We start from the raw sequence: 24,363 nt of genomic DNA, 5'->3' as shown, positions 1-24,363 counted from the left end.
GCTTTTGATGTACACAAAGCTGTTTATAATCTTTGTTAATCTGAAACCTACATCTGTGCTGCAAGGGTTTTCTGGTAGATCATAGTGTGTTCTAGGTGGTTCAGAAATACTTGAATTAAATGGAACACAGGGCATGCACACACACTGCCGCGCACCCCCACCCCCCCGCCCCCAATGAAGGCAAGTATCGCAAAAAGATCACAGATCACAGTGGGAGTAGGAGAAAAAAATCACTGCTGCTTGTAAACACTAACAGCAAGAATACCAACACTGTCCATAAAAATGCTTCCTCCCTTCTTACTCCCTGTTTTTCTCACAGGAAGGAGTTCAACACCAGAACTGCAAAACTCATGTGCTAATTTTGATCCTACATGGGGGGAACATCTTAGACACTGGAGGTGGGGACCACAGCAGCAAGCTAGCAGATATCAACACCTTCAGTTCTGTGTTTGAGAAAGTGACACAAGCCCATTTCCCTGCTGCTTTGGGCCACATCTTAATCAGACTTGTTCCCTGCCCAGCAATCTGTTCAGCAGCATTCTCTCTTGTTTCCAAGTAAGTTGATTTGCATTTTCTAATATTTGGCTTTACAGTGTGCTTTTGAATGGCTTTCTGTGACCCATCTTTTTCATAACAAAATGTTGAGAATCCTTCTTAATCTTTTGCTTACTGCAAGACTTGGAATGATCTGTCATCATTTTCTAAGTGGATGCATTTGTTTAAAACATTAAAAAACCACCCAAAAAACCTGCAAAAAAACACCAAACCCAAAAAACTAAAATCCATGGTGGACTATTAGCCTATTGTCCAAATGCACCCAAAATGGAAGAAAAAAAGATCCAGAAGACATCTGGACAGAAGACGAAAACTGTGATAACTCTTAACTTTTTATCACCCCTTCCTCTTCTTCCCTTCCCCTTCCCCCCCCCCCCCCCCCATGTGACCCCAAAATATCAGTAGTGAACTTTTATCTTATTTTAAAATTGAATTATAGCTAGATCTGCCTGCAGATATGCCAGCTGACGTTTGTCTATTTTATTTATCTGTCCATTATTTGGATGGTGTAGGGACAGGATGTTATGAAAAGCCTCCTTATAGTTTTAATGTTTCCAGTTTTAGAAACAAAAATGGCATATTGCTAACATTGATTTACAAATAAAGTGGAGATTGTGAAGCGTTGCTGAGAAACTTAGACCAATTTAAGTAAATTCTGCTTTGTGCTGGAAATTGAGAACAGAAAGTAATATCTAAACCAAGAGTGATTTAACACATCTTCTTGGTGAGAGAGAATTTACATATGAACGTGTTTTTTACATTTTAAGATGACAGAACTTCAGTATGTGTTCATTCCCAATAGCAGCTACTGCACTTTGATAGTGTTTTGTGGTAGACCACTCATTTATCATCATTAACATATAAGAATGCCTTGTACAGAAGTGTCTTGAATGGACTACAAAGGATGCATTTCTAGGAAACAGTGCTTTTGGCTAATGATGCTTCTGTCCACAATACAACTAGGATTTGGCTGTAGGCATAGGGAGAGGTGTCTGTTAGCTTTGATGGAATTTCCTGTCTGAGCAGATCCATTTGCTAACTGATGGAAATGGAGATGGCACTCATGAGGTTGCCCTTACTAACATGAGAGGTGGGAGGTTTGTTTTAAGCAGTTTGGTAATTCACTTGCATAAAGGTAGAGAGACCCCAGTTCAGTTCAGGATTTTTAGAGAGCAACTGGGAGAGAATGCTGTGCATTACAGTAGGTATTGGATCGGCTCTTCATTAATGAAGAGCACTAGGCAAGAATGCCTCAAAGATCTTGTCATTGATAAAATTAGTAGATTTCTCAACTAGCCTAACTCTGCAAACTTAAATGACCCTGAGCTATAGTATGGTTATACTACGTGATATTCACATTTACATTTCTAGCTGGCAGGTCCTGTTTCTGTCTGAGACCAGGTTCTGCTAGGAAACACTTACTAGTTGCTATACGAAGCAGAGATAATGATTTCATTTTGGGAAATTGCTTATTAACTTAAAAAAAATAGTTTGTTGGGTTTGGGATTTGGGGAGAGTTTTGGGGGTGTTGGGATTTTTGGGGGGAGGTTGTTTTGGGGAAGGGGTGGGGTTAAGAAAATTCTCACAAAAATGTTTTAGTACATGTCTTTTTCCACTTGCCCTCTGAGCTGAAACCATGACACTCATGTGGAGTAGAAAACCCTGCAGAATAGTTGAAGAGGTCTACAACCATGTTTTGGAGCATGAGATGCAGGAACTCTGCCTGCTGTCCAGATGACAGAGCTAGAGAGGACAGATGCAGAATACATTAAAGTTCTGAAATACTAGGTGGACATAAAGCTATGACAAGCATATAAGAAGAAGAGGAGTCAGAGTGCAGACCAGACTGGAGGAAGGTTGTGCCTGATTGTTTGCATCAAGGGGCAATATACTGAAACAACCAGGAGAGTAGAAGCGTGTGTATGTCCAAGTCACTGACCTGTAAAGCAAGAGGACTGATAATAGAAGAGGAGGTGAAGCATCAAACAGTGTTCAAGAGATCATTCTTGCCCAGTTGGGCCATTGATTAGCACAGGGCTCAGTAGTGTCTCAGGTATCCCACAATGCAGTGCCTGCAGGTCTCAACTCTCTGGAAGAAGAGCTGCTGGAGTGGAAGGAAGAGAGTATGCTGGTAGCCCAAATGAACAGAGCTTCCAATTCTTTCTCTGTTTTTCATTCCCTCTTGTTGCAGCACACAGTGTTTAGCCAGACTGCAAATAGCCAAGCTGGACGCTTGAATGTCCAATGGAATCGTTCCCAGCACGGACTTAAGATTGATATTGCTGTGGTATGTTCTTGCATGAAGCTGCTTGTGATGTACCCATTTGGGGCTGACAAAAGGAGAGATGATTCCTTGCTCTCACATTTCTGCAGCTTCATGCCAGCAGCTTTCATAGCCAGAACTCCAGGATGCAGTTGTGGAACATAAACTTGTGGTAAACATTCCATTTAGCAAACTGTGAGGGAGGAAGTATGGTTTTAATTACTGTAATGTTTCATCAAGGGTGAGCCAGTTGACTGACTAAGCAGCAGCACAAGATTTCTTGCTTGGTTTGAATGTATCCTCCATTTTCTGAATGTGAATGCATAGTGTGTGCCAAAGTAGTACAACCCTCTGTTTACCTTGGCATAGGCTTTGAGTTATGCTTTGTCTGTGTACCGAGTGCCTGGGTTCAGGATTCCACTGGGACTTTTCATCTGAATGCACCTATGCAGTTCTCCCTGTCTTGCAAACAGTAGCTTAAAGGAGAAGGATCTTTCAGGGCAAAATCACTCCATCTAGTAAATGTTTCAGATTGTTTAATCTGGGCTGCTCCTGTTTGCTCTCATCACTTTCAGTTTCCTGTATCTCTCATGTAAATCATAAAGACACAGACACAGTTTATGCAACCTGTGTAAATTTATAATGCATGACTCATCTCCTGTGACACTTATCTCCATCTTTGCTGCTAAGGACCGATAAGGGTTAAAACTAAATCACATTCTTGTTCCAGCTAGATGACTTGAGAGCCATCTCTTCCCTTGTCAGGGAGAAAATTGTCCCAGAGTGGATCAACTGTTATGCTTTTTATAGCATATGATTTGATGAGCATACATTGATTCACACCTCAGACTAGAGTGCCTAAATTACAGTGTTAGCCAAACTGGAAAACAGTAATTGCAAATTTGGGGGATTGGAGAAAGGAAGGAAGGAGAAGGAAAAAATGGCTGAAACAAAAGTTACGTTTAGGAAGCAAACACTTAAGTATGAAAGTAAGCATATGAATAATCAAATGAGATTAAAGTGTTTTGTTGGATGAGTTCTGGAGTGCTCAGCCCCTTGCATGCTCCTTGCACAGTGGTGGGTCCTGCAATGTAAGCTCTCACTGTTGCATTTTCCTAATCAGTTTTTTTAAAAACTTTTATAATTTAATTAGAAAGTGTATAGAGAAGTTCAGTCATTATCATTTGAGTATTTTCTATTTCTTGTTTTTCTTTTGTCCTGAAAGTGGAGGAAGTAAATGCATATTCTGGCATTCAGAAACAGCAATAGCAAGTCCCTAGGAGTCAGCATGGAGTGCAGATAGCTGAACCATAAATGTCAAAACACTGTTGTGTGACAGTTATTCAAACAAGTGTTACCATATGGGTGATTTCCCCCTCTGCTTTCTCTTCTCACCTTTGCCATGGTCAGGGACTGCTGACATGAGGAAGTTTTGAGGAGGGATCAGTGTTTTGTCTTGATTTGCACATAGCCAGGTTCTTTCTGCAAGCAGAATAAGCTTTTATTCCCTTGTTCCTCCTTTCTACCCCTCAGTCCCCTGGGTTGAACCCCTCGCTCCCCTTCCCTGTGGTGCACTCCCGGTTGTCCCTGCTGGCAGATGCCACTGTGCCATCCACCACTGCTCCGCTGGGAGCCAGGTGTGCTCTTACCCACAATGGAAGATCAGTTCTGTCTTGCTGCCTTTTATCAGGGAGGTGTTAGGTTCAAACACTGGTGACTTTATATCTCAGCCTCTTGCACTTGATGATTTCAGCGGCTTCATTGTAATTTCCCTCTCCATTTCCAGTCTTTGTGCAAGTGTAATGTTTCCAGACTGTTGCTTTGGAATGACCTCTTGCAGTGTCTTGCCAGACAAGACTTGTGCTTCCCTTGGCTCCAGTGCTGACACATTACCTGTTTCAGCTTCAGTACTAATACTTAGCATGTCCCCTGCGATAAACAACTTCATCTCTTCCATATACCCTTTCAGTGGTCTGGATCTTCCTTTTGTGTTCTGTCTACTATAACAAAGGAGGTCTCTGTGGCTTCAACTTTACAATACAATAAATTGGAATTAAAAAACCCAAACCTTCATTTCTAAGCCAGTTAACTGATTAATTTTCTAGATAATTGTTTAATTTCAGTTTGATCTATATTCCTTTAGCTACAAAAAAAAAAAAAAAAAAGACCAGCTATTTATTTTTCCATTGTGTAGATTGTTTGCATTTTACTTTTATTATTAAACCATATGTAGGTATTAAACCATATGTAGGTATTTTTTTCCATTTCAGGTACTCAGTTCATAATCTTTTTTCCCCTCTGTGTTTCTCCCTTTCCCTTTCTGAGGTGTTATCTGCCAGTCGTTAGAGTAACTTAGGCCTTTTTATGTAAGCTTTTGAGGTTTGTTTTTCATTTTTGAGAATTCGTATTCATAACTGTCTGCTGTGCATTTGGATGATCTAATCAGCTGGCAAAATGAAGCTGTGTTAATTTGTAAATTGACGTAGCTTGGCAGGCCAGCTGAGCTCCAGGATGTAGAAACTGTTACACTACTTTGCATGAAAAATACCTAATCTTTAGAGTGCTTCAGCAAGAGGCAAGTGTGGAAACATCCAGTGAGGCTCATGACATGAACACAGACCAGCTTCCATACTTCAGCATTGCAAGTCTTCTCTTCTTCTTCCATTACCCTGGTAATAGTCTCAAGGATGCAGGTTTAAGCAAAGATGTAGACTAAGTCCATTTCAGGCCACTTGCTTTTTAATATTGTGATAGCCCACCAAGTTCCTAAAGAAAGTGAATACAAAGTAGTGTTGAAGTTCCTTGCCTGCAGCTTTGGATAAACTTTGGATGAACTGAATTATCCTTCTGACTTTCCTTTAATGTCTAAGGGACAGTCAACTTGCTGTGAGAAAACAGACTGATGTGCCTTGCATCTTTGGCTCTCTGTAAATTGTTTTCCCCACTCATCAATAAAAATTAGTCAAGACACAATTGGCAGATTTACTGTGAAACTTGCAAGCTAAAATAAAGCTGACATCCTATAAAATTTAAGCTTGCGTTTTCAATCAAGTCACCTCCTTTCTGCAAAATGTTACTATGCAAACATTTGCATATGATTTCAGAATGTGTGCAGCTTTGTTCCATCTTTTTGAAAGGGACACTGGAAAAAATGTTTTTATATGCTTTTGAACAATACATCTGTCACACGTGTTCTAGGAAACAATACTCCATTTTGATGATTGGATCCTGTTATTTGATGTAGTAACTTGTTATATGGGGAAAAAAAAATGCTAAAACAGAATAATCTCTTTGCTGTTCTAAATTATGTCTACTTGCATGTGGAAAAATTGCACCAAGTATGTTTAACTACAGAAATGCCTTCTAGCATGACCTCATTCACATAAATCAGTAACTCATTGATTTTTTTAAGCAGTTGAATTCTGTGAGAAAATGATCCTTCCTGATTTCTGTCATTGTGAACTGCAGTAGTCCAGTTTGTTTCAGTTAATAAGTGGCTGTTCATTCTCTAATGCTGTGTGCTGCCTCTTGCGTTTTTCTGATGATAGCATGTCCTTTTCTAGCCTAAATCCCTACAGCTATGATGAGAGCTGCCTCAGCAGCAGTGAAGACCACATCCCACTGGCTGCCTTGCCCTTGCTGGCTGTTTCATCCCCTCAGTACCAGGATGCAGTTGCCATGGTGATCAGTAGAGCCAATCAAGTTTACAATGAATTTCTCAAATCCACAGATGGGGCTGGTTTTAATGGACAGGTAGGACTATTTTCTCTTACATCAAAGTAAAATTCCTTTGGAGCAAGGCTATTTCTTTTTAAGCCATTGTGTTGAGAGTTTTGAGTTTTGACTGTGTGACAGTGCTGCAAAGATGATGAATGAATGTTAGCATGGGATTACCTATGCAAAATGCCTTCTCAGTGACCAGCAGGAGAAAGATACTTCTGGAATCCTGTGTAGTATCTAACCTGGACTTACTCAGTTGGTAGAAGATACTGTACCTTCTCCCACAAGCATTTTGACCCCTAAGCTCTTACTAAGTGTTGCTACAAACTCTGGTAATGTGTAAGAGACTTAGTTGTGCTATAAGTACGGTATGCTAAGCAGTGAACAAGCGTGCCAGCCCAAGACAAATTATAATCGATGTTACTGAGTTCCTCACACATCTGTTATGGCTGATAGAAAAGTTGGGACACATCTGACTAAGAGCATAAGGAATCCAACATTTAACTATTGCTATTTGTTTTTTGCCTACATCACAGTAGTAATAAAACAATTGACAGTAAAGAAACTTAGAAGACAAGTGCTCAGTTGCCAGCACTGTTGCAGTTTTCCTGTGTAACTGGGAAAGTCATGCAATTTTTCTGGTGACCCACTCCTCAGTGAAGTCACTTGCAGACTTATTCCAGCTGATATGTCACAGTTACCATTCCTGCTTCTCCATCTTTAGTCTACAAAACTCAGTACTTTACTGCTTCACATAGAATGAATATGATATTGCTACACTGTGTGGGTTACTGAAAATATTTTGTGATGGGGCTCTCTACATAGTCGGAAACATGCACTTGCTTAAAATAAAGTGACCTCCAGACTTCAGAAAAAGAAAAAATACATTTAACATAGAGCACAGTGTAATCTTTGAAGGAGGGTATGTGTCTTATTATACAAATTATTTTCCATAGCAATAATAAGATTATGCTGTGGCATATCAGTATTTTTAGACTAAAATTTGGTTTGAATACAGTTTTAATATCCATAATAAACTATTCTTGCTTGAAGCATAAAAACAGCCCAGCTGCAGTGACAGAACATTATGAAAGGTGAGATTATGTAAAGAATTACACCAGTTACAGAAATAACTGTGAAAACAATTCTCTCAATAGAAATTGAGTGTTACAGGTTTTTCTTCAACAGAGCTACAAAGAAGTCTTCTTGGTGTGTTTTACAAACCATATATATTAATATTTCATGTGAAAAAGTCTTCATGACCTCTGTATGCTCCACAGAATTTTCACCATCAACAATTACCACCATTGTTAAAATGGAAGTGACTTCTCTGTTCTGTCTATAGTGCTTTGCTTTGGTCCTTAGATAGAAACCTCAACTGTACCTCTGAATAAGTCCTGTACTTCTAAAATACATATCATATAACCAAACACCCAGCTTGTGTGTATTTTTCCTTTCATATTTTGGTCTCTTCTGTCCATTTATATTGCAAGTTCATTTGATCAGAGATTGCCCTTTTGTTTTTATACAGTATCTGGAATAAGTTAACTCTATTACCTTAATACCTATAATAATGAGGATTAGAAATAGAATGGTAAATTGAAGGAGATACTGTTAACCCCCACAAAATGTGCTGCCAATTTTGTTAAGGTTACCTATATCCTATAATTTTCAGTTCTTTGTGGACTTCATTGCATGGTGTAGGGATTTGAAAACCAGAGAGTAAATCATCATGCTGTTCAATTGTATGCAACTTTAGAACCAGAATTGTCTTAGGATAGATGTTATCTTAATGTATTTTGACTTTTTTTTGTTTTGTTTTGTTTTTATCCCACAAAATGTACTCAATTAAGAGAGTGTGGTATGTGGAGATGCACTAAGAGAAGTTTGAGTTTTTTTCCTGCCTGCATCTTGAAGCACTTGTTTTTTCTAATGCACTCCACTTTGAAGAAATTGTTCACAACACCCTGTTATCCAAAATGTGTAGTTTAGTGTTGTAGCCAAGCTGAATTAAGGCTAGAAGCAAGTTAAGGTTTGTAAGGAGAGGTAGTGTCTTCTGTTAAACTAATTGGAGCTGGGAACAACAGACTAGACATTTTCTTCAGTTAAGGAATTTGAGAGAAAGTGTTCCTGGAACCTGTGGAACCATGGGGTTTGTTATCAAGGAGAAAGGTAATACAGCTATTACTTATCCTCAGACACAAGCAGGGGGACAGAGAGAAAGAATTAACTCCTATGGGATGGGGAGGTGTTCAGTGGAACTGGCTTGTGAGGTAGATTCTAGTGTGCCATAAAATTACTCCCAACCAGTGGATTTCCAATTTTAGTACTCCATGTATTTTAATTTCCGGGTCCATACTTTGAAGGTCGCTTGTATGTTTATATTAAATGTGAAGAAAGAGTGAATCTCTGCCTAATACTTCATTTAAAGTTCCCTTGTCCTGACAGGGGATTACCAATCTGGTTTTATTCTGTTGAGATCCTCTTCCATGTATTACTCTGAAGGAAATGTTAAGTGGCTTGAAATCTTTGTGAGACTGGCTGTCCGGTGATCTGGACTTTTTGAGCTGGAATCTGTCTGCAAGCAACTAGGAGAATTCTAGCCCATTTGGCAGAACTCCCAGCTGCCCAAAGTAGTTCCTGAGACAGATATTCTTGGCATACCTCTGGAGATAAAAGGAAGTGGCAGAAAGCGTCTACACATTTTCAACTACAATAAGAACCAAGGTGTAAAGAAACAGGAACGAGGGTATAGAGTAAGACAGCAACTCCTCTGCAGTTTTGTGATGCTTTTTGTTTCTTTGAAATCACTTGCTACATCTCCCCCAAAAATATTTTATTTCCTCAGGTGTGTCTCATTGGTGACTGCATTGGAGGAATTTTGGGCTTTGATGCCATCTGCTATAATTCTAACACAGCTGGTGAGAGTCGGAACAGTAGCAGAAGAGGAAGCACCAGCAGCATCCAGGTGAAGCGGAAAAATCCACACAGCTGAAATGCTATACATTCATTCCCTGGAGGAAATCAGCTCCATGTAAACCAGAGAAAATTTAAGGATTTGGTGAATTGCCATGATAGCATGGTATTTTGCTCATATATCAAAAAATTGCTGTCTGAAAACTAAGTCTGCAGCTTCAGTTTTATGATATACAGAAATCACTAGTGGAGGCTTTATCTGTAAATCTTTAAAGTAGGGTTACCAAGCACCCTTTATTGTATCCCTAGCTGTAGATGCAAGCATGTCCTCCCAATAATCTCTGGTAGTTTCCTGGTTTTGCCAAAATCTTTTTATAATTTTTTAATTTGTTCACATAAGGTCTGGAATTCCTTATGCTACTGCCTGGGGGTAGTCTAGCATTAAGATGTGTTCATGAATAAGTTTTAGTGACTGGTGAAAGAATGTCTCCTTCCTGTTAAGGAATGCAGGACACCTGAGGATCTGTGAATGGACTACTGAGCATAACAGTATCTATGAGTGCTGCATTTGGAGAGAAGGGAGGATTAATTCTAACTGTGATCCAGGAAGGATTTTATGATAGTAAAAGCACAATTTTTTAAAGTAATGGTAGCATCTAAGCTTCATTATTGTGTTCAACACTTAAGAAAGAAAATTGAAGTTCAACTAATCTTATGTACTTCAGACTCAAGTGGATATGGAGAGGGGGTGTGGTATATTAGAGTTGACACTGAGTGATGTGCCCACACTCTGTTCTCTGATGATTTTTGTAACCCTGGCCAAATTGTTTGATCTCTTGACTCTTTAGTTACCTCTCTCCTCAAAAATGGGCTCAGTGATACCAACCTGTTTAGTTCAGTTGAGAGCTGTGTGACAGGAGTACACTTGAGCAAAGAGACATCATCTGAATGTTTCCAGGAAGGAGAATTACTCACCATTTATAACATCGCTCTGGATTCTCAGCAGCCAGCTTTTGATAGCACCAACACTGAAGACAGTGCATTGCAAGCAAAGTAAATGGATAAATTGGTCCTTCTGGATCCCAGTCCTATAGTGGGGTTGATTGTGTAAGGGCTGCTGCTGAATCTGAGTGAGGATCAGGCCTTAGGGAGTATAGCTTCTTATGACTTCCCTGCTCTTATAGTTTCAACTTTCCCAAATTCCTCTCTTTCCTGATAACCACGGGGCTGCTCTTCTCATTCTTCTCTCCATCTCTTCGCTTTTTTCCTCCCATCTTCATCTCTACTACTCTGTGTGTTCAGAACTAAGTATTCTTTTCCTTCCTTATCTTGTCTTTCTGTCCCTTGTTCACAGCTTGCTCCTGTGAAACACATTCAGGAGGACTCTTGTTACTGTTTCTGCCCTCTCCCTCACTTCCTTGGTGTCTTCAGTAGACATGGATCTCACTGGAAGAGTTTGAGGTGCAGAAATATAAGAGTTTTTTACTTTACTGAAACTAGTTGGAAATAAGGATGAGACTGAGGTACTCTCAACTATTGCATTTTATGTTTTGGTTATAACCTGTGAAAATAGAGTGAATTAGGGCTATATAGTTCCCTTCTTGCTCTGTTTAATTCAAAGTGATCTACAGTAAGATAGATTGGTGATGCAGTGACCATTACATTCTCTGAATAGTTCAGTTTTCCCTTCTAGAGAGAGAGGGCCTGTAAATTTAATGAGACAATGTAAATAAGGAAATAGAATGGTAGGTTCTTCTGCTACCCCAAGTGAGTATTTGTTGGTTTGTGTGTTGTAGTCTGTTTTCTGTATTTTAATTTCCAATCTGCACTAAGTAAATAAGTCAGGATTATCCACAGTGCATAGCGACTTCTACAGTATAGGCAAAATTGTGAATGATGTCTGAGATCATGATGATTTTAGTGTGTACATACTTGTACAGGGCAGTATTTGAAAATTTACCTGCATGTTCAATAAAAGAATCTGCAGTAGAACAAATGTCACTCAGACCAAGCTAGTAACTGTTGCTCTTTAAAAATTAGTTACATTTGTAAGTGTTAAAATACTTAAAGAAAGCCAGTGTATTGCCATCATCATCTTACGACTCCTTGGGTTATTAAAGGACAGAAGGATGAAGTGAACTTGGTCCATCAGCAGAAGTGAAAACCCGAAGTCTTACATTAGCAATCATTGAGAAAACTGTCTCAGAAGAGGAGGATGGTTCTTTTTTGTTGCAACGGCTAAAAGACTCATAATTTAGAAGTAGACAACTCTTCACTAGGATGAATAGAGAAAGTTGACAATTTTCACATGGATCGAAGATAAATAAAAGCCACCTGTGAGTGACTAAATCAAATCCCACTATTGATACCATTTTACTGCAGATGAGATTTTCATTGTGGCATGTGGGGGAGTTGAAAGAGCTTGTAGCAGTGGAATACAAGCTTTTAAACTAGAAGATAGTCTCTATACTGATCACCTCAACCTTATTCTAATGTGTTTCCTAATCTCTTTCTAAGTGATCTAATGTATTTTTTGAAACTATATCTCACTCCCTGATCTGGCTGATACCAATGCTGACTTGGCTCAGTCTCTTTGACAGTATACAAGATTGTGTCATAAAGGTGAACCTAAATGCTCAAAGCAATGAGATTAGGATCTGGCCAGGTCTTTTGAATAGTTTTGAATATGGGATTTTTTTAACAAGACTTTTAAGGTATCAGACTACTATAAATTTGAACACTTTCTCTTTACCATGATGCCACAGTGTGCAGATGTTTTGACATACTCTTAGCATCTGAGGTAATTTTAACCCTTCAGAAGCAGAGAGAGCCCAGATGGTTTAGAGAAGTTAATTTCTCAGTGATAGTTCTTCTCACCAAATAACCTTCTGTCTCTGTGAAATGGTTGTCAGGCTTTCCCTATTGATTGGCTGTTCAGTAACAAGTATAAAATTAATTTGGTCCCAGTTCAGTCTGCAAGGGACTAGCACATGAACGGATTGTTTATGGGATAAAAGCCAGCTCCAGAACTGGCACTAACTATAGTTCCCAAGAATAAGACTATTCACTTGTCACAGAAGCCAGGTGGTCCTCTTGGCTGTTGAAGACTATAGGTGGAACAGTGTGGGAAGGTTAATCTCATAGGTCATATACCATTCCTGTCTTGGTTTCGTTTTTCTGCAACTCATCTGAATAATTTTGGGGAACAGATTAGGTTCTTCAACATCTCTTCTTGACAGGAAATCTCACCCCATGTGCACAGGATTGCTAATGTGCTTCAGTACTGAGTGATGTAGGGAAATAGCTGTCCTATGAACTTGTTCTTTCTGTAGCTTCAGAGAAATAGATTCAATTAACATGTTTTCCATAGTCCATCTGCGTGACTTTGGCCAAGGTTCTTGATCTATCATGCCTTGGTCCTCATCTGTAAGCCTTGCACTCTTTCTCACATCCTGTGTTTTGTCTAGTTCAATTTTCCACTCTTAGCAAGTTGCTTAAAAGTACTGAGCATGATAAAGTCTGTTTTCACTTGGAGCATTTGCTGTAATGAATTGTGAAGAGTGTTCCAATGACACTTCAGCAGTGTAATGCAGTGGCATAATGCCATGTCCAAGACGACAGGTGCAGGGAGCAGTGGTGGAGAAAATGTAAAGGGAGCGTGGGAACAGAGTTGTATGCATCAACAAATTGAACAATTTTGAATCCTGCTGTCTGGTGCAATGCCTAGCCAATTTCCCAGTGACCTTCCCTAAGGTTGTCTCACAAAGATTAAGTCCCTTGTCCTTCTAGAACTACTTTTTTCTTACTGAACTGTCTATGGCAGGTATGTTTTGGAAGACTGAGTTTTACCCATAGAAAATCAAGTTTAAAATGTGTTGATTTTGACCAAAGAAAATTAAGGCTTTCTTCTGCAGTGCAATAATAGTATGGCATGTCCTGTTAACTCACTTTAAGTGATGGTTATTATTCTAGAGTTTAACCAAAAAAGACGGAAGGGGAGCGGGGGGGAGAAAAGCAGCTAGCATTCTATTGTGTCTCTGACGGAGATGTCATGCCCAGTAAATCAACATGCACAACTGAAATGCTAGGTATGCTAGGTTAACCTTAATGAAGCATAAGAGGGGGCTTGGTTCTTTTCCCTCACAGTATTGTTCTGATAATGTCAAACTCCTGCAAAATTTTACCTGTCTTATGACACAAGAGAAGAACACACCCTCTGCAAGGACAACCTGTTATTGATGCTTAGAGCACAAAGGTGAATTGTTGACAGCTTTCAGGGATGAGGATATTAGCTTCCATTACTACAAGGTGGTCTTAGCTAGTTCTGTGGTGACAGAAGCTAATTTTTAAATATTGTGGAGAAACCTGGGTGTGACTAAAAGAAAAGCATTTGGTGCTACATCACTGTCAACTCTGTGCCTTTCCAGGAGCCAGCTTTCTTCCTTAGACCACCAGGAAATCAAGAGACCTAAACAAAAATAGTTGGTTCTGGCTTGAACTCAGCAGAAGCACATATTTTAGGTGGAGACTTTATTTTGGTTTTACATCACTTTAGCATACAAAATGGTGGGGGCAGTCAGCTGCCAACACACAGCAGGAGCCCTCACCTCCTACCTAGCCCTGTGGAATAGTTCTCTGCACTCAGTAACAACTACAAGAAGTGAGGCTTACTTTTAACATTGTAGATACATTAGTATTATGCTGAACAAGGTCCTAAATCTTACACAACTTTCATATTAAAGTTGGCATGATGTGAATTTTACTACATTACTATAAAATGCAGAAAGAGATTCCTACACGCATGTTAAGGTTTTTTCATTGTACCGTTGCAGAAATAATTGTCTGTGAACATGCTGGTCCTAAATTAATCTTCTGCAAATTATTAAGATGCTAATTCTAGTTGTATTGTATCATTCTAGTACTGCATTGTAAGAATTAGTAGAATATGGATGAAAACCAGTAATTATTCAATTAGAAGGGGTTTATCTGTATCTGTTCTCCCATTGTGCCTTCTTGATGTTCATATCTTTTGAAGTTTTGTAAAAATAGATGTCAAGCATTGTCTTATTTTGTTGATCTGAATAGAAGGAGATTTACACAGAATAGGATTACACAATTGTTAGAAAGAACCAGATCTTGCATGCCTCATGCACCCAGATCACATGCATGAATGGGGGGATTCAGTCCAATGGCATTTGTTTTGAAAAGCAGTGTTTGCATTGGCTGCTGAAATGGATGCAGGAATAAAAGTCTGGGGGTGATAGGGATATGTCAGGGAGGATGCTGGTGCAAGCTGCAAAAGCACTGGAGGAAGTGAACAATAAATAAATAATTTCCTATTTTAAGGGGTACCTTAAAGATATGGTACCACTGGTCTCCTCTTGCATCCCACAGAAGTTGCCCTTCTTAAAAAAAATCAAGTCCTGCATCCATGGAATATGATGAGCAAGACCATTAATGTTGTAATGGGCATTTTGTACCCTCAGGTAAGACCCCTTATAATAATACCTCATGATATTTATAGTTCTCTAAGGATGATGAAGTTGTGAAGGATAAAGCTTTTGTGTTACTCTTCCACCCCACCCCTAAAATTCCTGATTCTCCTTCCAGCCTTTAGGCTTCATCTCTTAATCTCTTCCCTTATCTTCTACTGCAGAGAGAAAGTCTAACCTCTTCCACCCTTTCTTGGATAAAGTGAGGTCAATTGTATAAATGCAGCAATTTTGTATAAGCTCTGTCATATTTTGGTCACTGTCTAAATCCTCCTTTCACTCTGTTCATTCTCTGAAGGATAATCCCCTCTTAGCAGAGGACTCCAGTCTGGGTGGCAGCAAACGCCTGAGCAAAAGCAATATTGACATCTCGGGAATCCTGGAGGATGAGAAGCCAAGGCAGCCGTTGCCACGGAAACAGAGTGACTCATCCACCTATGACTGTGATACTGTAACACAACATCATGCTTTCCTGTCTAGGTAACTAGTGTTTGATGACTGAGTGAAAGAAATGGGTTTGCCATTGGAGGGAGGCTGTCAGCACCAGAGCAGCAGAATAATTTTTGTTGTTTGTGGTACGCCTCTGGAGGTTTGTTTAAAGTCCCTGTATACCCCTCAAAGAAAACCATAGATATAGTGTGTCTAGTATGAACTTACTCACATGTGGAGATTTTTTTATTTAATCTTTATTCAGTTGTGAGAGTTTTGAATGCAAAACTGAATGCAAATTGTTCCATTTCTTCAGTGCAGCCCACACAAATCAAGATGGATGAATGCTTTTTAATTCTAGATTTCTGTTATGTTTTTCTTTCTAAATATCCCTCTGACTTTACTTACAGGCTTTCTGTTATTCTGTAAAGAGTGAGATAATTGCTTTAGGTGCTCCCATTGGACTATGAGCTATTCAGATCTGCTCTAAAACAAAAAGGAAACAAGCCTGCATAAACATTTGGCTTAAATGAGGAGGTTGGAGGAGAGTTAACTAGCTTTCTTGGATCCTAAGAAACCTGTAAAACACAGATGTGATGGGAACATAAGAATTCCCATTGTCTCATTGTTTGTCTCATTGTTTCTGCCTGTTCTATGATAGTTGGGTTTTTACTTATCTGAACTGTGCTTTTTTTTCTTCTATCCATCATCTCATTTCCTTTATTTAATTGGGAGTGATGCCAAGGGAGAAGTCTTACTGTGTGTTGAAGTTTCAGTTCTGCTACAGTTGAGTGTAGTGCAGACTTAGTGCTGTGCTTTACTTCAAGTCTGGCAGTTCTGTTCGTAGCAGTTTAAGGTAATTTTATTTTCTTGCTTTGAATGTACTTTGCTTTGCTTTTGTTGACCATTCTTTTATCTTCAAACCATTGAGTTTTTCAATATGTTATAAAGTGCCTTCCCTCTTAGGTAGAATGGTTGTTTTTTGCTTGTCAATGACTGAAAACATGAAGATTTTTTTGGCCAGTCACTGTAAGGTTCTTGTATAGAAGTACTGTGTTATGTTTAAAGCACAGTGTTGGCTTGTATAAAGCACTTCAGACTTGGAGGATAATAGGATAATTAAAAGACAAAGATAACAGTTTTCTTCCAAGCCTTTGTAAATTTCCTGTGTATCTGTGATGTTGAACTAAAAGCTTTATGTGCAGATGCACTTGACACTTTTCCATCTGCTTGGTTATCGTTCATTCACATTTTGAACTCCTCAAAATTTAGGCTCTTGCTAAGTTAATGAGGACTAGTTGGACAAACACAAGCTAAAGATGTCAGAAAAGATACCTTGGTAAAATAAAGAGAGGGGGGAAAAAACACAAATCAAACCAAACCATGTCATCCTCTCACCCCACACTGTACATAGAGAGAGAGATTCCAAGCATTTGGTTTGCTGTCTGAGAGACTTGCATAAGATCATTAAGACTTTTCTCCCCATGAGCTCATTTACTGAAATTTAGAGATGCTGTGTCAGTGTGAGTAATGAGGTTACAAAGATTGCTCTTTCACACAGAAGTGCCCTTGTCCTACACCCTGATTTTATTTCAGCATGTCAGCTTGTGCTTTGTGTCCAGTTGCTTTTGGCATAGAAAGGTAACTCCAAACTGGATTTAATTCTTGGCTTTCTTCATTTCTATACTAACGGGGCCCTAAGGTTGGTCCCCAGAGTTTTAGTTAATAACATCAGCTTATAAACTGAGAATGTCACTAGGTTTTCAGATTGAAAGAGAGGCCTGGTGTCTTGGCCTGATTTGGGACCAGTATTCAGGATTTCTGGGTTCTGACTCATGGTTGGTCACTGACGCAGAGTATAGGGTGCAGGTAACTCGTGAGCACTTCAGTTACAGCTCTGGCTGAAGTGAGTATGGCCAGCACCTCTCAGTCAGGTTCTGCACCTTCTGAAGGCATGTTTTGCTCTATCTCATGACTGGACAGCAGGAGCCTATGCTATGTTTCTTCTAACAAATATAGTTGTTTCATCTCCAGCAGAACTAAATAAAGGGCAAGTCTTTTCTCTGTCAGTGAGGAATAGGTGATTTGTATTTACCTCATGCATGTATGGCATGCAAAGTAAATGAAAGTGTTTAAATCACTTAAAAGATTAAAAGCTGCCTATAAACATCACTAATTTTAACCTGTAATAGATGAAAAGAAGTGAAATTCTAGTTCAGAGCTCAGGGAATGGATTAGAATAATGCTTTTAATGTACCCATGTAACATTCTTTATGACTCTAACCTTTTAATACCATTGTCCTTATACAACTTGAGTAGGTTAGAATTTGTAGCAGAAGTTTCAGAATAAGCTTACATACATCTGTACTGCTAAAAGGCAGGGGAGGTAAACTTCAATCTTAAGAGTCCTTGTGTAACTTACCAATAAGTATTCTGTAGAATAACTGGAAAACTCTTGCATGTTGAAGGTAGTAAATGTACTGAATAGCCACACTGGAAATCGTAAGTGGCTGCTATACTCCAGTATCTACAGTTTAAGGAATATTGCTTTGATCTAGATACAGATGCTAGAGCTTTCTAAGCAGCCTGTTTTGGGAATGTTTTTTTTCTCTGGATGCCCTCTTCATTATTGTTGAATCAGTGCATTTTCTTTGCTCAGCATCCACTCAAGTGTGTTGAAGGATGGTGCCGACTTTCCTCCTGTGAATTCCAGTCTCTCAGAAGTAAACCTGGGCCGATTTGAATTTGAGGTGTCTGATTTCTTCCTGTTTGGATCTCCACTTGGTTTGGTGCTGGCCATGAGGAGTACTGTTCTGCCTGGCCTGGATGGTAAGCTCTTTCTGGGGTTAGAATACAGGCTGCTGAATGGTCTATGTAAACAAAGGGACTCATATAAGAATTAAATAAAGGAGCCTAGTTAAAGACTAGGGAGTGAGGTAAGTTTGTTTCTTTCACAGATGGGAGTGTTAGTGTAGATAGGTACTGAAGTGATGAAGGTTATTCCAGCAATGTCACTGCTCACCCGTTTACAGTATTGTGTCTTTTGTTCTGCTCTTAATCATATGTTCCATATCATATAACATCAAGCTTATACCTCACCAAGGATCAGTCCTTGAAAAAAGATAATAAAAATAACATCTGTGCTTGGTTGAGCATTGCATCTTGTTTACGTCTGGCTTGATGGGTAAATTTGGCCCCCAGGTGTGCTGTTTGTGAGCTATTTTTTCCTGTCTGGTAACAGAGCCTAGTGATCAGACACATACAGAATTTTTTTGTTTTATTTCTAAATACATCTGGATTTTTTCAATTTTTCAGTGAAAGCAAGAGTTTACTTTTCAGAATTCAGTGTGTGCTTTGCCTCTTTGCATTGTATGAGGTTTGGATAGCCCAGCATCTTCATAGGAAATGATATGTTCATTTATCAGGTGAGGGGGAAAAATCAGTTGCGGTAGTGAGAAGAGACAGCAATTTGGGACCTACGATTTTCTTCTTCTCAATTTATAGACTTTTGAGTAATGTCATTAGACTGAGCTTTCAAAGTCACATTTGATTGTGAGACTGAAGTGGAATGTAATATAAACTGAAAATCATTTTACCTGCCATAATTAAAAGAACTACCAAACTCATGCCTTTCAGAGCCTTTAGAAATCTGGTAGGATTTATTAGCAAATTTCATTAACATACCTGAGAGCATAATTAAACTCTCATTTTGCATTTCATTCCTCATATTTGCGGTACTCAGTTTTGTTCAAATAAAAAACCAAACCAAACCAAAAACAAAACAAGAAAAACCAAAACCAAAGCTCAACTAAAGAGAATGGGAGTTTGTATATACTTTCCCACAAACTAAGGCTTTTTGCTTCTGTCAGAGAGCTATCAGGGAAACAGAATGAAAATTACTTGAGTGATGTCTGTCTTTGGAAACTGCACTGCAATTTGTTTTTCTGTCTTAGAGATTTCTTTACAAGATTAGCAGCATTTTCCTCTGAAGATGGTGGGGGTTTTGCAGGGGGGTTTGTGACACAGAGTTGAGGAGGTTTTTTTGTAGGTATGTGGAAAAATCGTATCAGTATTAATTTGTCTGCATGGATTCAAATTCTTTGAGCTAGAATTTGTTTTGTTTTGTTTTGTTTTTTTTTCAAGATGTCATGGTTTCCATTTAATGGATTGGAATGGACAACATTTACTCTGGAATCACATATGAAATAGAGCATCTGTTTCATTAGATAGTTTTTTAGAGTCTTGGAGGGCAAATGCTGATTAGCAGATGCCAGTTACTGCACAATATGTAGAAAATACTGTCAGTGTTTGGTACAAGAGTACTTCAGTGTCAGACATTGACACATCTTTTCATATAGCCAGTGGTGGCTGTCAGCAGTTGGTCGTGTGTGGTAAGCCCTCCCATCAGTCAGTCCTGATGAACACAGATGAAATTTGCATTTCACTTCAAGGGAATGTACACATATATTGAAAATGTGTGAAAATTTAATGGAATTCTAGCCTTTTACAAGAGGGATTGCTCTGAAGTGATAAAGTTTTTGTGTGTAATTCTCTGTGCAATCTGAAAGTTTTCCCTTGAATGTTGTGCTGCATATGAAAGCATTTGTGTGTTCAAAAGTGTGACAAAATTAAAGTCATTGTTGGCCATATAAACATGCCCTTTAAAAGTAATGTTGGATTCACAGAGGTGAGAGCTGCCTTCCTGAAACCTTATATTGGGAAGTTGGATCACTGGGACAGGGGAAAATCTGCAAGTTGATCATAACCTTTCCCTGTATGAAATCCAGGCAAAGCATGGACAAGGTAAAAATTAGGCTAGTGGGATTTGTCTCAGGTGGCAATTTTAAAAACAAAGTGACTTACCATATTTTGACTATGTTTTTTATGAAAATGTCAATGGTTTTTAGAATTCAGAATATATCATGAGCATTTAGTTACATCCACAAAGTGGCACTGCTCTACCTTAGGATGGTTGTAATGATAGGGTGTTTTGCACTTACTCCTAATGGGAACTACTACTGCTAAATGCTGCAGTGGTAGGAAGTAATCTCATTTGGAACATGATGTGCTATATTTCTTTGCCAAGTTAGAAGAGGGGTATGAAAATGGCTGATACCTCAGAGGACCTGCTTTCTTGTTGCCACTAAATATCACAATTTGCCCTATGCTGACAACTTTCATAACCCTGCTGTTTGTGTTCCTGGCTTTCTTTGTCCCTGTCTGCCTTCTGTGCATACACATAGAAGGCAGACAAATACAGAAAAAGTTCAGTTCCTGTACAAGAAGTATTAGAACATGTAATTAGGCGACTGATTTAATGACATTAAGCATTTCCTTTGTGTTTGACTCTGACAGTTAATATTAAGCATGGTGAGAAAGAAAGAATAAACCAATATACTACCCACTAGGGAAGGAAGCTCTAGTTTTTTTTGGGAATACCCAGTTTACTGCTCTATTTTATAAGCACTAGATCCCTAAATACATACATCAAAGTTATAGGTTTGCCAAAATATGGTCTTAATTATAATGCAGTACAATGCTTCACCTCACACAATGTATTTCATACTACTTGGGCTCTGCAAGAGAATTATACTTTCCTTGCAAAGAATTAATTTCTGCTGTGCTTAAATGCTTTCACACAGGTGACCCATTTCCATTTTTTCTGGCAAATACTAGGAATGAAGTACAGCTTGAAGAAAGCCATCAAAAGTAGTTTTGGATCTTTGCAGTCTTGCTGGAGTTTCCCTTCTGCTTCTCTTGTGATGCAATTAACTGGAATACATGGGAGAATTTACTCAGTTTTCATGGCACAATAAACTGATGGGTTCATTTTGTACCCTACTTGAAGAATATGTTAAGAAAAAAGAGTACTTGATAGTGATTCCCAGAGAACTGTGGAAAGGTACTTCACAGAAGAATCTCACAAGCCATAGTTTTTGTATATAGCTGGCTTAATGGTGGGAAAGGGACAGAGGTGTAATGAAGCTCCTATTTATTTGATAGTGGGAAAAGGAAAAGATTCTATGGTGTCCTCAGCAAGCAGTCGTATTATCTCCCACTTTCTTTTCATCTGCTACCAGGTGTGCTGATTGATACACAGAGCCATCCTTTCTCGAAAAGTCAACATACAACAGACATCAAAAATAGGTGTTGGTTATCCTGCAGCTGGGAACCTGGTAATTGCCACTGTTAACAATCTTAAAATGTTTTACAAAGAAAAACTGGGGGTAAAAAAACAACCCATGAAGCTTCACTTAATGCCCCCAGAGACACCTGTATTGTTCACTTTGTGCAACAAAAGTCCAGAACTGGAATTAAACAGAAGTCCAGAATAGATTTAAAGAGATGTTGCACCATCCTCAAGAGTCAGTCAGTGAATGCAAAATACAATGTACACTGCATGTGTAAAGCAGAAAAAAGTTCATGATTTGGCAGAACTGGATTGATCTAGGTATATTCTTTTTGGAAGATTTGTCCCAGAGCATTTCTTGAGAAGCTATGAGTACTGACATCTTCATCATCATACTCAAAAGTATCTTGAGAAGGTTTTTACCTTCTCAATAAAAGGTTAATTGTCTTACTAGTTTGAGAAAAAACATTATGTGCCTGTCCTGTAGCCTTTATGGGACAAACATTCATATAGAGCAGAACAAAACAAAGTATTGCTCTGATTCGCTTATGGCAATGCTGCTATTAACAACTGTTAATGTAATGTTGCTATAACATCAACATAGTCTATATCAAGATTTTTCCCTATATACCAGTAATAGCAGCGAAAACTAGAACATTAATTTTTAGTGTCCTTCCAGCAACATGGAAAGCACTTGAGAAAACCTACAAGGGTGTAGTGTTTTCTGATACAGCTCTTAGTGACTCTGTGACTGCAGCAGAGGAAGATGTACAGCATCAAGTTTGCTCATCGTAGTTTTGCTTATATACAAATACCTTGACTGTTGCTCTTGAAAATGAGAAAGAACCTAAGTAGTGTAGTTTTGATTATTACTTTTTTTTTAATTCCATGAAGAGTGCTCCATTAGATGTAATATTCCGTGACACCTTATATTAAAGCTCTCACATCTTTCTTCATGATTTCCAGTTAAGTGTGTGTTTGGCTTGTGCACGGGAACAATGCCGTGCCAACCATGTCTTCTAAAAAGAAACATCATATATGTTACCAAGTTTTTGTTATCACTACAAGGAAATAGTAATTCTAGTAAAAGAACATTTAGGGTTTATTGTGTAGCAGGGCAGGTTTCGAACACATCTTGCTTGCGTGGGGTTCATGAAGAACACACATAATATTCCCAAACATATTTTATAAATACTTTAGTTATTCCTTTACTTTTGTAGTTAATAAACTGACTGTTGTAACATGTAATGCAGTACTATACAAAACATACTAAGTTTAATGAGCCTATAATGAATTGATTTGCTCACGCTGGCAAGATACAGTGTGAAATGTGATGTGGTGCCAAGTGACTACACCAACCATTTTCCAGACCTTAGCAGTCTCATGTGATCACCCATCTGAGTATAAGTTACACTTTGGTCCTGTGTGTTTATTCAAAGAGTCCTTATTAGCTGAATAAGTGATTTTCAGATTTGCATTTACAGTTGCAGCCCAGAAACCTCAGGAGCTGCACACCTTCCACAAGAACCAAAACCACTGCTTTGCTGTTACAGTGTAAACAACTTCATTTCTATACATTAGCTTGCATAAGGTGACTTCAAAAACTGCAGTGTTTTCTGTCGTCTGCTTCTGCTGTCACCTAGATTTAATTCCTCTGGAGATAACAGGCCCATCGGACCATTTTGCTGGTAAATATTTGAAGTGCAGAGCATCATAGCTGTAATACTCAATAATATATTTACAAGATTTTTAAACTTCTTTTTCCTTCCTTCTGTCTATTTCTCTGTCTGGTCTTCACGTCGGCTACATGCCTGCATCTCAGATTGTGATGTCGCTGTAAACTCCTTTGCAGTGAAGTGTTCTTTACGTACAAAATAGCAAACAATTGAGTTAAATTACTTGTGGCCAGATGTATGCTAGTCTAGGGTTTGCAGAAGACCATATTAACCATGTTTCTTTTGAAAATTGTGAAGGGGCAATACTGAACTCTCTGTCACATTCTCATCCAAGCATGCCAGGTCCGCCCAGCCTGCAGCCAAGTGTACAGTTTCTTTCACTCTGCTGACCCCTCTGCCTGCAGACTGGAGCCATTGCTGGAGAAAAGATTCCATCTCCTGCCGCCATTCAGCGTCCCACGGTACCAGAGATACCCACTGGGGGATGGAAGATCTCACCAGTTAGGTACAGTGCATATTTTTATAGCTCTCCTTAACTGTTGTTCTCTTAAGCATTCTCTCCTTACACAGCTCAAGATTTGAAATACCAATGTGCTAAAATGCGAAAAACAAGTCAGCTGGGACAGAATGGCACAGACATTTAGCAAGTATGGAACCATGATGCTACTTACGTTAAGGAGGAGTTGGAGGATGATACCACTGCTTTAGTTCAAGTCTCACTTGCAAATTTCCATGTCTTTGACTATAATTTCAAACAATTTATTTTTACTATTAGTTGACCTTTGCCTAGATCTTCAGATACTGTTTCTCTTGGTTGCCTGTGGTCAGTTTCTTGGAGATATCTACTAGGACAAATCAGAGCACGGGGCAAATTGTCTTTTGATTGCTCTTTTCCTAGGTAGGATACTAAACAATAGTTATGCTAGGTAATAAATGATTGACGTGTCATATTATGCAAAAAAGGAATTGATCAGTGTGTATCTGTACATGCATGCACGTTAGATTTATTCTTTTTGCTACAGATTCAGACATGAATTCAAACCTCAACAGGATGTTTTGAAAGGCTTTTCAGGATTCAGAGTTCAGGACTGCAGGCTAACGTAGTAAAATGGCAGTGTTTTCTATTTGTTGGCACTAGGAGAATCGTATCATTAGGAACCTGTTCTGTGTAGTAGAATACAC

General features: G+C 38.8%; 1 protein-coding gene across 2 annotated transcripts in view; it reads left to right on the top strand.

Moving 5' to 3' along the window:
- PITPNM3 (PITPNM family member 3) overlaps window positions 1-24,363 on the top strand; it is a 147,527-nt gene that overhangs the window by 101,263 nt on the left and 21,901 nt on the right. For both annotated transcript variants that reach the window (XM_032982324.2, XM_042791791.1), the window contains exons 6-11: window positions 320-555; window positions 6,382-6,571; window positions 9,387-9,506; window positions 15,245-15,426; window positions 18,035-18,204; window positions 23,516-23,686. In XM_032982324.2, the coding sequence (XP_032838215.1) occupies window positions 320-555; window positions 6,382-6,571; window positions 9,387-9,506; window positions 15,245-15,426; window positions 18,035-18,204; window positions 23,516-23,686 (1,069 nt within the window). The remainder of the gene's footprint in view (window positions 1-319; window positions 556-6,381; window positions 6,572-9,386; window positions 9,507-15,244; window positions 15,427-18,034; window positions 18,205-23,515; window positions 23,687-24,363) is intronic.

The sequence above is a fragment of the Tyto alba genome, unplaced genomic scaffold (genome assembly GCF_018691265.1).
Source record: "Tyto alba isolate M040663 unplaced genomic scaffold, T.alba_DEE_v4.0 Super-Scaffold_19, whole genome shotgun sequence".
NCBI classification, from domain to species: domain Eukaryota; kingdom Metazoa; phylum Chordata; class Aves; order Strigiformes; family Tytonidae; genus Tyto; species Tyto alba.
The sequence above is the reverse complement of the archived record's forward strand: the minus strand, read 5'-3'. Positions and strand labels throughout refer to the sequence as shown.